A 15,269-nucleotide genomic window follows, 5' to 3' on the forward strand; every position below is an offset into this window, starting at 1 on the left:
GTAGCAGGATATAAAATCAACATAGAAAAATCATTAGCATTTCTATACACTAATAATGAGCAAACTGAAAAAGAATACATGAATATAATTCCATTTACAATAGCCTCAAAAAAAATCAAATACCTAGGTGTAAACCTAACAAAAGATGTGAAAGACCTCTACAAGGAAAACTATACACTTCTGAAGAAAGAGATTGAGGAAGTCTATAGAAAGTGGAGAGATCTCCCATGCTCATGGATTGGTAGAATCAACATAGTAAAAATGTCGATACTCCCAAAAGTAATCTACATGTTTAATGCAATTCCCATCAAAATTCCAATGACATTCATTAAAGAGATTGAAATATCTACCGTGAAATTTATATGGAAACACAGGAAGCCACAAATAGCCAAGGCAATACTCAGTCAAAAGAACAATGCAGGAGGTATCACGATACCTGACTTCAAACTATATTACAAAGCAATAACAATAAAAACAGCATGGTACTGGCACAAAAACAGACATGAAGACCAGTGGAACAGAATAGAGGACCCAGATATGAAGCCACACAACTATAACCAACTTGTCTTTGACAAAGGAGCTAAAAATATACGATGGAGAAATAGCAGCCTCTTCAACAAAAACTGCTGGGAAAACTGGTTAGCAGTCTGCAAAAAACTGAAACTAGATCCATGTATATCACCCTATACCAAGATTAACTCAAAATGGATCAAGGATCTTAATATCAGACCACAAACTCTAAAGTTGATACAGGAAACAGTAGGAAATACTCTGGAATTAGTAGGTATAGGTAAGAACTTTCTCAACGAAACCCCAGCAGCACAGCAACTAAGAGACAGCATAGATAAATGGGACCTCATAAAACTAAAAAGCTTCTGTTCATCAAAAGAAATGGTCTCTAAACTAAAGAGAACACCCACAGAGTGGGAGAAAATATTTGCCAACTATACATCAGACAAAGGACTGATAACCAGAACATATAGGGAACTTAAAAAACTAAATTCTCCCAAAACTAATGCACCAATAAAGAAATGGGCAAGTAACACCACCACCAACAGGTGTTGGCGAGGATGCAGGGGAAAAAGGAACCCTCTTACACTGTTGGTGGGAATGTAGACTAGTACAACCACTCTGGAAAAAAATTTGGAGGCTACTTAAAAAGCTAGACATCGATCTACCATTTGATCCAGCAATACCACTCTTGGGGATATACCCAAAAGACTGTGACACAGGTTACTCCAGAGGCACCTGCACACCCATGTTTATTGCGGCACTATTCACAATAGCCAAGTTATGGAAACAGCCAAGATGCCCCACTACTGACGAATGGATTAAGAAAATGTGGTATCTATACACAATGGAATTTTATGCAGCCATGAAGAAGAACAATATGTTATCATTCGCTGGTAAACGGATGGAATTGGAGAACATCATTCTGAGTGAGGTTGGCCTGGCCCAAAAGACCAAAAATCATATGTGTAGACATTAGATCAAGGGCAAACACAACAAGGGGATTGGACTTTGAGCACGTGATAAAAGCCAGAGCACACAAGGGAGGTGTGAGGATAGTTAAGACACCTAAAACACTAGCTAGCATTTGTTGCCCTTAATGCAGAGAAACTAAAGCAGATACCTTAAAAGCAACTGAGGCCAATAGGAAAACAGAAACTACAGAAAAGGTTAGATCAAAAAGAATTAACCTAGAAGGTAACACACACACACAGGAAATCAATGTGAGTTAATGCCCTGTATAGCTATCCTTATCTCAACCAGCAAAAACCCTTGTTCCTTCCTATTATTGCTTATACTCTCTCTACAACAAAATTAGAAATAAGGGCAAAATAGTTTCTGCTGGGTATTGAGGGATTGGGGGGGAGAGGGAGGGGGCGGAGTGGGTGGTAAGGGAGGGGGTGGGGGCAGGGGGGAGAAATGACCCAAGCCTTGTATGCACATATGAATAATAAAATTTAAAAAAAAAAAAAAAGTTACTTTGAACTTTTAATGCTTAAAACACTCAAAACAAAGAGGAGAAAAGAAAAACAACAAACAGGAATAGTGATAAAATGTGGCCTTTTTCTAATTTCAGTCTAAAATAAACATTTTGAAAAAACAAAAAAAGAAATTACCATTTGTCAGGTCTTGGTATAAAATTAGCCGAGAATATCTGTAATTATCTAAAAAAGGATATTAAAATATCCTTTTAATATTTTAATAAAATTACATAAATTTTATGTATTTCTAAATACATATCTGTAAAAGTCAGATCATCCAGTTCTTCAATTAAAACAACAGACGGTTGCAGACAGAATGAAGGCGCGTATATGACAACCCTGTTGTCCTTCATGCAGCTAGCCATTAGAGACTTGCAAAAACATAAAAGCAGTACTACTTTTCTTGTTATCTTAATGAATGTAGTATTTCTCATGAAACATGTTTGTTAGAATGAGTTTAGAGTAGGTACTTCTAAACGAATTAATAAATGCGTTCAATGTTTTTTTTTTCATCTATATTCTTCTCTTTCTATTCCCTCTCTGAGTTAGGTATTATAAACAGATGTGATCATCATTTATTCAGGGTGATGAGAGTGTCGTATTTGTCTTAGAAACCTGTGTGGGGGGTGGGAGACAAAAGGGAAAGGAGGACATAAACCATGAGAGCTTCTGGGAAAAGGCAGTACTCTCGTGTAGATGATCAACATATTTTTTTTACTGGGATTCCTGTCTCCCAAATTCCTGTCTTCAGTACTGAGCTCCCTCCCTAACTCTCACCCCACACCATCACTCACTTCAAAAATATTTATTTAATATCAGCAATGCTGTTAAGCATCGTCTAAGCAATGGCTATGACATGTCCCCTTGGATATCCCATAGGCTCCGTAAATTCAGAGCCTCCCATGCTAATCATGTCTTCTCTCTCAACGGTCCCTGTCACGTGCTATCATGGCAGTGATGGGTGCCATCAGCCACCCTGAGTTCAGGCCAAACAGCTGGGCGTTGTCCTTGCCTCTCTCCTGTTCCTTCATCCACTGAACTCTCAAGTCCTGGAGAGTCAATCTTTTTTTATAGCCACCCAAATTCAAGCTTCCTTCATCCCTCACCTAAATTAGTATAACACCCTTGGAACTGGTGAACTCTTTAGTCCTTCCCTGCTTTTTTCTCACCTGTCCTCTACACTGCCTGGGGACAGGCAGTCAAGTCTATAGTCAGCATGCTTTACAAAGGCTAGAGTTGAATTTTTCGTCACCATTTTATAGATGAGGAAAACAAGGCTCTGAAAGTTAAATAACTTGCCTGAGCCCAAGTGCTAGTTTTTAAAGGCAAATCTTTAAACTGGTTTGCCCTGCTTAGTTAACTTCAAAGAGGGTTAACTCTCAGGACAAAACACAAGGCATACAAGGAAGCACAGGTGCTTCAGACCAAGGTGTCCAGCCTCCCTTGGTTCTCTACTCCCATATCTCCAGGCTTTTGTTCACACAGCCTATTCCTTTCCTGGACTATACTCCCCTTAACTGACTCTTCTTGGCTCTGTCTTCCCTCAGGAAACTTTCCCTGTCTGGGGAGGTACCCCTTGGATAGGAACTGACAGCCAGTACTCCTTCCTTCTAACAGTGGGAAAACTGATGATGCTGTTTTTCTTTGTCTTTCTTTCTTTTTTTTTGCTTATATTCCCTCACTCCCTCGAGGAGCTTGTTTCTCACTTGCAGAGATCTGGATTCATGTGCCACACTCTGCATTTCACGTGGAGATCACCTCCCTTCCTAAATTTTGTTGCAATTTGCATCCACTACAGTTTACTTTCAGTGTGGTAAAGTTCTAGGTCATTCAGCCAGTGTTCCAGTATCACAGGATCGTCACAGTGCCCTGCAAACTCCCCTGTGCTCCATCTCTCCAACACTCCCACCAGCCCGGTCCTGTGGTTTCACTGCCTCTTTACTTGGCTAGAACTCTGTCTTAGGTTCAGGGTTAGTACTGTTTAACATGGAGTCCCCAACCTGAAATGAAATGCCCAGCACTCTGATAGGACACGCTACAAAAATCCATTGAATGCAAGAACTAGAAACTCTTCTGTTGCATGCACAGGTTCAACCTTGAACCCGAACAGCAATGGTGTCAGTAAATAGTTAGCTTGAACACCTTGGAGACCCTCTCTAAAGTTCAGTTTGGTTCTGAGCCTCTCTTCTGCCATCTCGTCCCAGATAGCACATACTTATCTGAATGAGTGTAGCCTGTTGATGACTAAGTGTTAGCATGCCTGCTGGATTCAGAAGGAAAAACAATGGTGACACAAGAAATGAAAGAGGGGCCCGATCCTCCACTTGTGGAAGGTGTTTTGTGGGGTGCAGAGAAGAAAGGGAGCTGAGAAGCCTCAAAAGCTTGAGTTGGGAGCCTGCATTTAGGCCAACATAGCACGGAGTAGTTTTAATGCCCAATGCACTCTGTGGCTTGCCAACGCAGCCTGGGCTAGGAACTTGGCCCTGAACGTCTAGGCCCTGCTTGGAAATCTGCCTGACTGGCTGCTGTGACCTCAGAAGGGGCTGGGAGAACTCCAAAGCCGTGGGTGGAGGGAGAAGTTCCTAATAAGTGAAGTGCCAGGGCCCAAACAAAGGCTTTCTCTGTGCAGCTGTCTGGGCACCTGTGCCTGCACAGGGCCCTCTGTGCTTCTGTCCTTCTGCACACAAAGATGTACACACACAGGCGGGACATATAAATACCCTCCAGAGCAGAAGTGAAATCACCCACCAGTTCTCCTTTTCTCTGCTTAGCTGGAGCCCAGCAGCTACAGGCAGCTGCTACAAACTCAGTCTCCAGTACTGTAGTGGTGACCTGCTCATATTATTTTATGGTTGGGAAGTTTTTGGCAAACATCCTCTTTAGAATAAAATGGGACTCAGAGTGACTCTCAGGGGCTAAATTTACAGCTTTAAAACATCAAGTGAAAGAAAAGAGAAAGCAAGGGAAAAGGCAAGACAGTCCAACATTCACAGAAATGGAACCTCACGTGAGCATTTTACCTGTACGTAGAACGTCCTGGAGCTGGTTATTATTTCAAACAGGTTGTCCCTCATTAAGAGATCACTAGACGGAGAAAGAGAAAGTTCATTACAGGCATGCTGGTGCGTACCCTGGATGCTTAATTGCTCCCAAGCCTAGGCACCGGTGCCTTCTACCACAAAAAGGAAGTCATTCCCCCTTCAGCTCCTCCCTCAGAAACCCAGGGATCCTCCAAGGTCACCTCCTAGAGAGTCTCAGAAGATTTGTGCCATCCTGATTGACCCCACCACCTCTACCTCTACTTCTACCAGCAGTTCTAACAGGATAAAGCTCCTTTCCTTTCCAACCCTCCTGACTAATATCCACTACACCCCTACCTCCAGCAGTTTTATTTTCTTCCTTCCATCTTTCTTTTCCTTCCTTCCCTCCATCTTTCCTTCATTCCCTCCACTTCTCCTTTCTTCCCTCCTTTTCTCCCTCTCTCCTTCCTTTCTTTCCTTCTCCTCCTGCACCCCTTTTCTTTCTTCGTGACTTGGATAGGTGGAACATTGTGTGAAATCCTGTTCTGAGTGCTTTTTGCATATTATTTTATCCAATCTTTATAATCACCCAACAAGGCACTTCAACACTTTCCCCATTTTATGGATAAGGAAACCCAGAGACAGAGTTTAAATGATATCTATGTCCAAGGTGCCAGAGATTAAAGCCCAGGTCTGACTCCAGAGTCTATGCTTTGAATAATTCCACTGCATTTGCCTCTCCTAAGGAAGCCACCTCTCCGTGTCTAAAATCTCCCTTCACTGAGTAGCAAGTCCACCTACTTTACTGTGTTCCTCACTGAACTGGCTCAGAAGACAGGAAAGGCAGGCAAGAAGAGACTACTTGAAGTTTTGCTTCAGGGACAGGGTGGGCAGCTTGGTGTTAGAGCACGTCCTGAACTGCAGGAGGCCCTGGGGTTTGTCCCCAGCACTATGGGGAAAAAAAGCTTCAAAAAGGGTATGGGTTTTGGAGAGAAATCCTGACTTCTGCAAAGCAGAGGGTAAGAAGGAGTTGATGCTCAAAGACGAACTTTAAATCAGCCAAAATTAAATGTCAGCTGTGTGTATCCAGTCACTGCAGGGAATTGACTCGATTCCCGCCCAATTAAAGCACCTGAGAAAGCAAGACTGCATGTTCTATGTCAATAGACTCCTTTCAAGAAAGGACTGCTCACAGGCAGGGGCGGCTTCATGAATGAAGTTGTGGAAGAGAATGGTAGGGACACGGAGCAAAGGAGGAGCACAAAACCGAAGACCAAACAGGTGAGGCAGACCTGAGCTACACTCTGATTCTGCCGAAGAAGAAGGCATCTGGAGAGTGTTTTATAAATACGGTGAGCCTTTGTAACCCCAAGTGTAAAATGGAAATGAGAGACCTGTACTGAGCTAGTTCTGAAAAGTACAGAAGTCATCTGGTATCATGTATGTCGCTTGAAACCCATTTCACCAACTATTATTACTACATTCTGTTTCTAAAGAGAGATGGCACTTTTCCGGCTGCAATGCTTTAGTGTTCCAGGCTATTCATGCAGATGCAATGCGGCTGCATAATCACCTACTAAGAAGATGAAGCAAGCAGGTAGGAGTCCCCACCCCTTTCACATAGGCTACTCTGACTGCATGCTGCCTTTTAACTGAATTCAACATCCATTGATTACCCAGATGGCCGGCACCCCCAATAGGTTCCAGACAGGCCGTACAGCCTCAGTCCTGGAAGCTGCAGAGCCCTGCGACTTCCTTTCCAGCTGGCTCTACCTCCCTGATTCCTTTCACTCAGAATCTAGTGGGACTCTGGCAGAGTAAGAATTAGAGAAATTTGAGACTCTCTTGGAACTGAACCTCACTTTGGTTCCCCAGTATGCCCATGTGGTCTCATGTCTGCACAGGTCCTCTAGGTCAGGAACAGTCAAGGATCTCCAAGGATCTAGTGGTGCCCAATTCTTCTACCCACTGCCTCCCTCTGGAGCCACACTTTTGCAAGGTCCACCTACAGCTACTTTCCTGAATTCCCATTGTCACTAGGAACCTCCCCAATCTCCTGTACTCTGCAACTGCCAGTTGCAAGACTCCGTACACTATTTCTACCCCTGCTTCCTTGGGTAGCACACAGCAGGTTGTTGTCATGTAAGACCATCCTGTGCCTTCAGGGGAGAACAGGTTGCCTATTGTCAATAGCTTCCCTAATGAGGACTTTGCATGTACAGTCTGTGGATGAAGAGACACACACAGGCTCTAAAGACAGCAGACTGAGCCAAGTGTTGTGGTACATGCCTGTAATCCCAGCACTCTGAAGGCTGAGGTAGAAAGATCAAGAGTTCAAGGCTAGCCTGGGTTACACAGTGAGACTCTATCTTGGGAAACAAAAGTGGGGGAGGAGGAGCTGGAGTGTAGCTCAAGTTGAAGAGCACGGATAACAAGCTCAAGGCCCTGTGCTCAAACTTCAGTACCACCAAACTTTTTTTTTAAATGCAGACTGATAGCCAAAAAGGATTTCAACATCCCCAGATACCTGTGAGGTCTGTAAAGTTCAGTTCTAGGAGCATCTGAATTTGGACTTGAGTGTGGGAAATTCCCTTACTAAGTCCCCATCTCATCTTATGCACCATCGTACTTGACAGTAACCATTCCCTAGTGGAAAGAGGGATACGTCAAAAATATATGTTCTTCCTAATCAGTGATAATAACACAGACATGCTTCGAGTCACCATCAAGGTCAAAAGGAGGAGAGAAAGGGCCTAAGAAGTACAGGCTCAAGGAAGCATGAGCGCAAGGAATCTGACCAGAAAGGCACAGTCCCTCCTCTGAGTCAAGTCCTGCAGGACTGCAGCTCAGTAACCAGAAATCTGAGAAACATCCGAGCTCCACTCTCCTCATCCTTAATATAGTCTTTCTTTTCTCCACCAGAAATTATTTTATAGGCTCATCTCAGGAGCCAATGCATGGTAATAGGAAGAGGGTGATTTGCCCAGTGTGCTCTCAACCTTGTCAGCATGGATGCAGCAAGTCAGCCACAAGACATGAGACTCCTGTTGCTTCCTCTAGGAAGACTTTTTTTTTTTTTTTTTTTGTGGTACTAGGGTTTGAACTCAGGGCTTACACCTCAAGCCACTCCACCAGCCCTTTTTTGTGATAGGGTTTTTTGGAGATAGAGTCTCACAAACTATTTGCTCAGGCTGGCTTTGAACCACAATCCTCCTGAGCTCTGCCTCCTGAGCAGCTGGGATTATAGCCAGAGCTGCTAGCACCTGTCTGGAAGAAGGCTCTTCACCAGAGCCCTGGAAGGGTAGCAAGTAAAAGATTTAACAGGGCAAATGGAAGCTTTGATCAGAAAAGAATAAACAGAGACGATTACCCAGACTTGACCAGACACTCATGGGTCTTGAGAACATCCTTGAGAAATATAGTGCGTAGGGGTTCTCGGTCCTGGTAAGAAAGCAGAGGACAGGTAGGTGAGGCCACACAAATCCAACAAGGAGACCAGCTGACCAATATCCCTCTCTTGCAGATGCCTAGTTAAACACAGGTTGGCAAACAGCCTGGTCTCAAATTAGTTGTAAAGACTTAGCAAATGCAAGGCCCTGAGTTCAAACCTCATTACCACAGTAATAATAATAATCATTGAGAGAAAAAAAAAGAGGTCAGGTGCAGTAGCTCATGCCCTATAATCCTAGCTACTCAGGAGGTGGAAATAAGGAGGATCATAGTTCCAGGCCAGCCCAGACAATCTCAACCAATAAAAAGTTGGAAGTGGTGGTACATGCCTGTCATCCCAGCCACATAGGAGTCATAAATAGGAGGATGGTGCTCCATGCCTGGCCAGGCATAAACGTAAGACCCTATTCAAAATGGTAGAGCTCTTGCCTAGCAAGCATAAAGCCCTGAGTTCAAGCCCCAGTACCACCAAAAGAGAGAGAGAATCTAAGATATTCTGTGGCTCTGAACACACAGCTCTCACTGCACAGTCATTGCTTGGGTCATTAAGGCCACTTGAGTGTCATTGCAAAGAGGCACACCTGGGATGGATGGAGATAAAGACTGAGGAACCCAGTCTCTACTCAAACATACTCTCTTGTGAGCGTCTATGCGCCTCTTAGCTTCTTGACCTCTCAGAAGGGCTCCAAAGCTACCACCCACCTGTTCACACTTGAAGTAGCAGATGGTAAAGTCATCAAGTGCAAAGAAGCGACGTTTCCAGCTCTTCCTCTGAAATGAAAAATAAAGAGCTGGACGTTAGGGAGAGGTCCTCAGCATCGCGGAGCGTGTTCTGAAGCTAAACTCCCAGGACCCAGCCCCATGGAAGCCAGGCTCCCACATTCGGCAGGAGCAATGGCTTCTTCATACCAAAACAATACCTCTGACAGGTGGGACCCAATGATTGGTCCCCACATTTCACACACTTGAGAGATGGCAAACACAAAGGACGGTAGCGCTTCCTCTCTCTCTCTCCCCCTTCTAATGTGTCCATGCCTGTCCATGACAAGTCAGCAGAACCCAATCTAGCCCCTGTCTGGCACTCACCACATTTCCTTGCTTCACACAGTAGCCGCTCTTAATGAGGGGGGGTCCGGTGGAAGCACGGCAGCCTGACGTGGGGATGTAACTTTGAGACCTTCGGAGGATGGCATGGGACCCTGGCTCACTCCCCTCCTGCCCATCCCCGCCGTTCTACAAGGAAACAGCATTGGGGTTAGTACCTCCCTCACCCCTCTGTGTAGCCACAGCTCTCTTCCCACTGGATCTCTGGCCTCTTGACATTGTCAGACCAAAAAAAACCAAAAAACTGACTTTGCTCTGGGCTAGGCACTCCACAGGGTGCTTTCACAGAATAAGAATCTGAAAGACCCAGGAGAGACAGGGAAAGACAGAGAACACAGACCAGAAGAGGGTATGAGTACACACGTGGAAGGAAGAACAGTAGGCTTGTTCTTAAGCCACATTTACCATAGGTTTTACAAGTGCTCACCTCCCAGATCTTGGGCAGAAGCCCACAGACCGCACAGTGTGACAATACAGTTGCCTCAGCTTCTGCACTGCCATTACTCACACCCCCGGAACTGTATTTTCTTGATGGCCCCTTCTTACCAGCTCCCCTCACATTTACTGTGTACATAGCACTGAAACACCACAGACACTTCTATGCCCCAGCCATACCCAGTACCTGGCTGATGGGTGTGTGCACCACCACTCCTCCGATGATCTCTGTCTTATAGGCCACCTGCAGCTTCTTCTCTAGGGCCAGAGGAGCTGGTAGGCTTTTGAGAACTTCAGTAGCCAGGGGTAGGGTCCCAGCTTTGGGTACCTAGGAAGAATGGCAGTATGATCAATGGAACAGAAGTCTCAGAAAAAGTGGAGAGCCAGAGCAAGATAGCAGTGGAAGGAAAAGCTAATGTACAAAACTATAGTAAGACTTTCCTTTCTTCCCTAGCCCTTCCTCCCATTCAACCATACCTGACTATGAGGAAATCAGTCAGCAACCTCCTCTACTCTCTCTCCAAATTTACTGAGCACCTACTGTGAGCCAGCCCTTCCATGGAGAAACCAAATATTAAACATCAAACAAAACAGACGTTAGAGTCTTACCTGACAGGACCTAATGAGTAACACCAAACACAAAATGTGTAACAAAACAATCAGAATACTCAAAGATGGCAGTGAGTGCCTCAAACAAGTGGGAGCTAAGCAGAGGACAGCAGAAGAACTACTGGAAATGAAGTGGTCAGGGGTCTCCAGCGGAGGAGATGTTGAGACCACAACCTGGATAGTAAAAAGGAACCTGGAATGTAAAGATGGGAAGAGAGTCTGCTGGGCAAGTGGAACAGGTAAAAATGCATATGGGAGGGCTGGGAATGTGGTTCAGTGATGGAGAGCTTGCCTAGCATGTGCAAGTCCCTGGGTTCTAGCCCTAGCACCCCCCAAAAAAAATGCATATGGTACAGGTTGACCACACCTACTCTGAAGCCCACACCCCTGGAGGCATGGCTCAATGGGTAGAGCACTGTCTAGCAGGCACAGGCTCTGAGATCAAGCCCCAGTACCACCAAAAAAGAAAAAGAAAATGCTGCCAAAATGCAGGCACACAAAAAATACGGAATCAAATTACCTTCAGGCTTCGTGTATAAGGTGTACGTGAAACATTAACAAAGTTCATGTTTAGACTTGAGGCCCATCTCCCCAAGACTTTTCATTGTATATATACAAACCTATTTTTTTTTTTTTTGGTAGGACTGATGTTTGAACTCAGGGCTTTGCACTTACAAAGCAGGCGCTCTACCACTTGAGCCACAGCTCCAGTCCTATATATGCAAATCTAAAACCTGAAATCTGAAACACTTCTGGTCCCAAGCATTTTGGGTATGGGAGATACTTAACCTGTAATGAAGTATAGAATAAAGGGTGCAGAAGGCCTGAGGTATATAACTCTTGACTGCTGCTATCTACCAGAGTGATGTTTGGCAAATCACCGAACCTCTACTGGCCTTAACCACCTGTGTGAATCAGCTTTCCCTCACTGTGACGAAACACCTGAAATAACCAACTCAATAAGGGAAAATGGTTTCTTTGGCTCATGGTTTCAGAGGTTGCGGTACACTGTCACTTAACCCTGTCGCTTTGGGCTTGTGGTGACACAGTACATCAGGGTGGGGTGTGTGGCAGAGGAAGCAGCCCACCTCATGGTGGCCAGAAAGTAAAAAAAAAGAGAGAGAGAAAGAGAGAGAACTGGAAGGGGTCAGGATCCCAATATCCCCTTCAATGTCCTAATCTTTCCACCAGGCCCCATCTCTTAAAGGTTTCACCACTTCCCGGTAGTGCCACAGGCTGGAACCAAGCATTGAACACATGAGCCTCTGAGGCATATTCAAGATTCAATTTATAACATCTTCTTGTGTGTAAAATGGAAAAAGGAGTAACATCTGTGTCATATTTGTAGTTATCAAATGATAGCACACAGACATTTAAACACTCTAGGAACAATCACACACATATCCATATTCTTATTCTATTTAACATTTCACAAATGGTTCTATTGTTTTCAGACAGAGCTCATTTTGGAGAATGAGCTATCAGCTAGATGCTCGCGGCTCACACGTATAATTCTAGCTACTTGGGAGGCTGAGATCAGGAGAATCATGATTTGAGGCCAGTCCAGGCAAATAGTTTGCGAGACCCCATCTCCAAAACAACCACAGCACAAATGGACTGAAGGTATGGCTCAAATGGTAAAATGTCTGCTTTGTAAGTGAAAACCCTGAGTTCAAACCCCAGTGCCACAAAAAAAAAAGAAAGAGCTACCTTTGTTCCTCCTTGAGTTATAGTCCTACAGCTGAGCAAATTATCAGAGCATGTTTACAATTAGCTGGGAACCACAGGCAGACTCTGCTCCACTATGCTGTATTTGTCCTGTGCAGTGTGTTTTTCAATCTACATTTCAAATTTCACATAAAATCTAGATTTCCAGTTAAGCAGTATTCCATCATTAAACAGGAAACATGTTCTTCAGTGTACCACACCCCACCATTCTCCCCCATATTCTCATTTCTCTTGTCAAATTTCTTTGACCTTGCTCATTTCATTTAAACTAAAATCTGTAATTCTGATGATATCTCTCATTTTAAGAGGAAAAAAAGAGACCCAAAGCCATGATTAATAACTGAACAGAGACTAGACTCTGGCTCCCAGCTGGTTCACAAGAACACACCACCCTGTGTCTGTGTCCTAGGAAGGTAAGTATAGATCTCATGAGAAAAGCTAAAGTCCTCTTCCTCTTCTTCTCCTGCCCGTGGAGTCAGAAAGACTCAAGAACCAAGCCCTCAGAGCTCAAGAGCTCAGAGTTCTGGTTCACACCTGTAATCCCAGCACTCTAAAAGTTGAGACAAGAGAGTCACATGTTCCAGGCCAGCCAGGCTACCCAGTGAGAACTTGTCTCTGCACCCTCCTCCCCCCAAAAAAGAGCTCTGTCAAAGACAGGGAAGAAAGAACACATGATTTGGTATCCCCTGTGTGTGAAGTATGAAGACGCCTGTGATTACCTTAGGTCCCCAGGGAGAAGAAGAGACCCTCCCTTCTAGCTGCCTACTCAGTATACATATGTAAGGACAACCTCTGCCACCATCTCTGTAAAGCAAGACAAAAAACCCCCCTCTCCTTTCATTCTGGTGGTCTGAGAGACACAGCAGTTAGCATTTCTTTGGGCCGGTTCAGGGCTAGCCAGGTGCTCAGCAATTGCCCACATTACCTCTGATCTCCAAGTCATCTTAACAAGTAGGCACAGTTTTCTCCATTTTACAAATGAGGCAAACTAAAACTCATTAAAATTGAGTACTTTGCTCCTAGGACACCCAACTCTTCTTTTGCTATCACTACCTACCCATGCCCCTTTCTAATTTTCTGTGTCTTTTACTTTTGTGGGACCACATTTTTTAGAGATGTTGATTTTTTTGCTGGGGTATGTAGTGATATCGTCAGCAGGGAACAGCAGAAATTTCCCCAAATGAATTCCTGGAACTGAGCAACGAAGAAAGGAAGTAAGTTTTTAAGAGTTCCCAGTGGCTAGAAAAGAACTTACAGGAGCCTGGCTTGTGTTTCCTCTCAGAATCTTGTCAGCATACCCAGAGGCCACTGGTTGTCACACTTATGTCCCTGTATCTTGGACTGCTCTGTTGAAACAAGCAGATCCTTCAAAGCTGCTTCCACTCCCTTAGCCATGAAGCCAAGCTGTGGAAAACAGCCCCAGTTGCAAACGAGCTACACAACATGAAGACAGGTCATTCCTATCCCGGAGGCCCTAATTAAATACGTGCCCCTTTCGTGGAGTGTACTCAGATAAGGGAGTTCTGCATGCATCTCATCTGCATCATAAAATGAAGGTTTGCTAGGACCCATCTTCCTCACCATTGGCCAGGGGAAGACTACAATGAGGAATGATCCAATTTAGTGACAAAGCTATGCATTTACTTCAGTTTCCAACTTTTGGGGGAAATGGAGTCAGCTGAAAAAAAACATCGACCCCTAACCTCAGAGTGAGATCTTATCGGAAAATAAGAGTTTTTGAAGATGTAATTAGTTAAATTAAGATGAAGTCACACTGCTTTAGGGTGGGCCCTACATCCAATGACTGGTGTCCTCAACAGAAGATAAGAGGACACACAGAGCACAGACACACAGGGTGAAAGGTCAATGAAGACAGAGGCAGGCATGGAGTGATGCAGCTAAAAGCCAAGGAAATTGGGTTGCTGGAGGCACCAGAAGTTGAGGGCGGTGAGGCACCAGAAGTTGAGGGCGGTGAGGCAAAGAGGGTAGGGCACCCTGAGCTCTGGAGAAAGGGGGAAGGACCCTCCCCAAGAGCCTTGAGAGGAAGTCAGCTGTCCCTGATGTCAGACTTCCATCTCCAGAACTGTGAGAGAACACACTTCCATTGTTTTAAGCCACCCCAATTTGTTACAGCCACCCTAGAAAACTAACGTAGGAATATTAACATTCTGAGAGCTCACCTCTGCAAACAGCACTTAGTGAACGTTCTCTTTAGTCACAGGAACTGAGTGATGTCAGCATAAAACGAACAGCAATCTTTGGGCAGAAAACTAGACCTATCCTGGTTCCATGACCTTGAACAAATATTTTAATCTCTAGGCATTTAATTTGCTCATTTATAAATGGGGATAATAACACTTAACCTTCTTACTTAAAGTTTTATGAGGCTAATCATCAGCAACACCACCAACAACAGGTGTTGGCGAGGATGCGGGGAAAAAGGAACCCTCTTACACTGTTGGTGGGAATGTAGACTAGTACAACCACTATGGAAAAAAATTTGGAGGCTACTTAAAAAGCTGGACATCGATCTACCATTTGATCCAGCAATACCACTCTTGGGGATATACCCAAAAGACTGTTACTCCAGAGGCACCTGCACATCCATGTTTATTGCGGCACTATTCACAATAGCCAAGTTATGGAAACAGCCAAGATGCCCCAGCACTGACGAATGGATTAAGAAAATGTGGTACCTATACACAATGGAATTTTATGCAGCCATGAAGAAGAACGAAATGTTATCATTCGCTGGTAAATGGATGGAATTGGAGAACATCATTCTGAGTGAGGTTAGCCTGGCTCAAAAGACCAAAAATCGTATGTTCTCCCTCATATGTGGACATTAGATCAAGGGCAAACACAACAAGGGGATTGGACTATGAGCACATGATAAAAGCGAGAGCACACAAGGGAGGGGTGAGGATAGGTA

General features: G+C 44.4%; 1 protein-coding gene across 3 annotated transcripts in view; it reads right to left on the bottom strand.

Annotated features, from left to right (window-relative positions):
* Plekha2 (pleckstrin homology domain containing A2) overlaps positions 1–15,269 on the bottom strand; it is a 63,838-nt gene that overhangs the window by 10,387 nt on the left and 38,182 nt on the right. For all 3 annotated transcript variants that reach the window (XM_020164411.2, XM_020164413.2, XM_074054628.1), the window contains 5 exons: positions 10,188–10,328; positions 9,548–9,694; positions 9,164–9,232; positions 8,382–8,452; positions 5,012–5,075 (listed from right to left, as the gene is read on the bottom strand). In XM_020164411.2, the coding sequence (XP_020020000.1) occupies positions 5,012–5,075; positions 8,382–8,452; positions 9,164–9,232; positions 9,548–9,694; positions 10,188–10,328 (492 nt within the window). The remainder of the gene's footprint in view (positions 1–5,011; positions 5,076–8,381; positions 8,453–9,163; positions 9,233–9,547; positions 9,695–10,187; positions 10,329–15,269) is intronic.

This window comes from Castor canadensis, chromosome 14 (genome assembly GCF_047511655.1).
Source record: "Castor canadensis chromosome 14, mCasCan1.hap1v2, whole genome shotgun sequence".
NCBI lineage: Eukaryota > Metazoa > Chordata > Mammalia > Rodentia > Castoridae > Castor > Castor canadensis.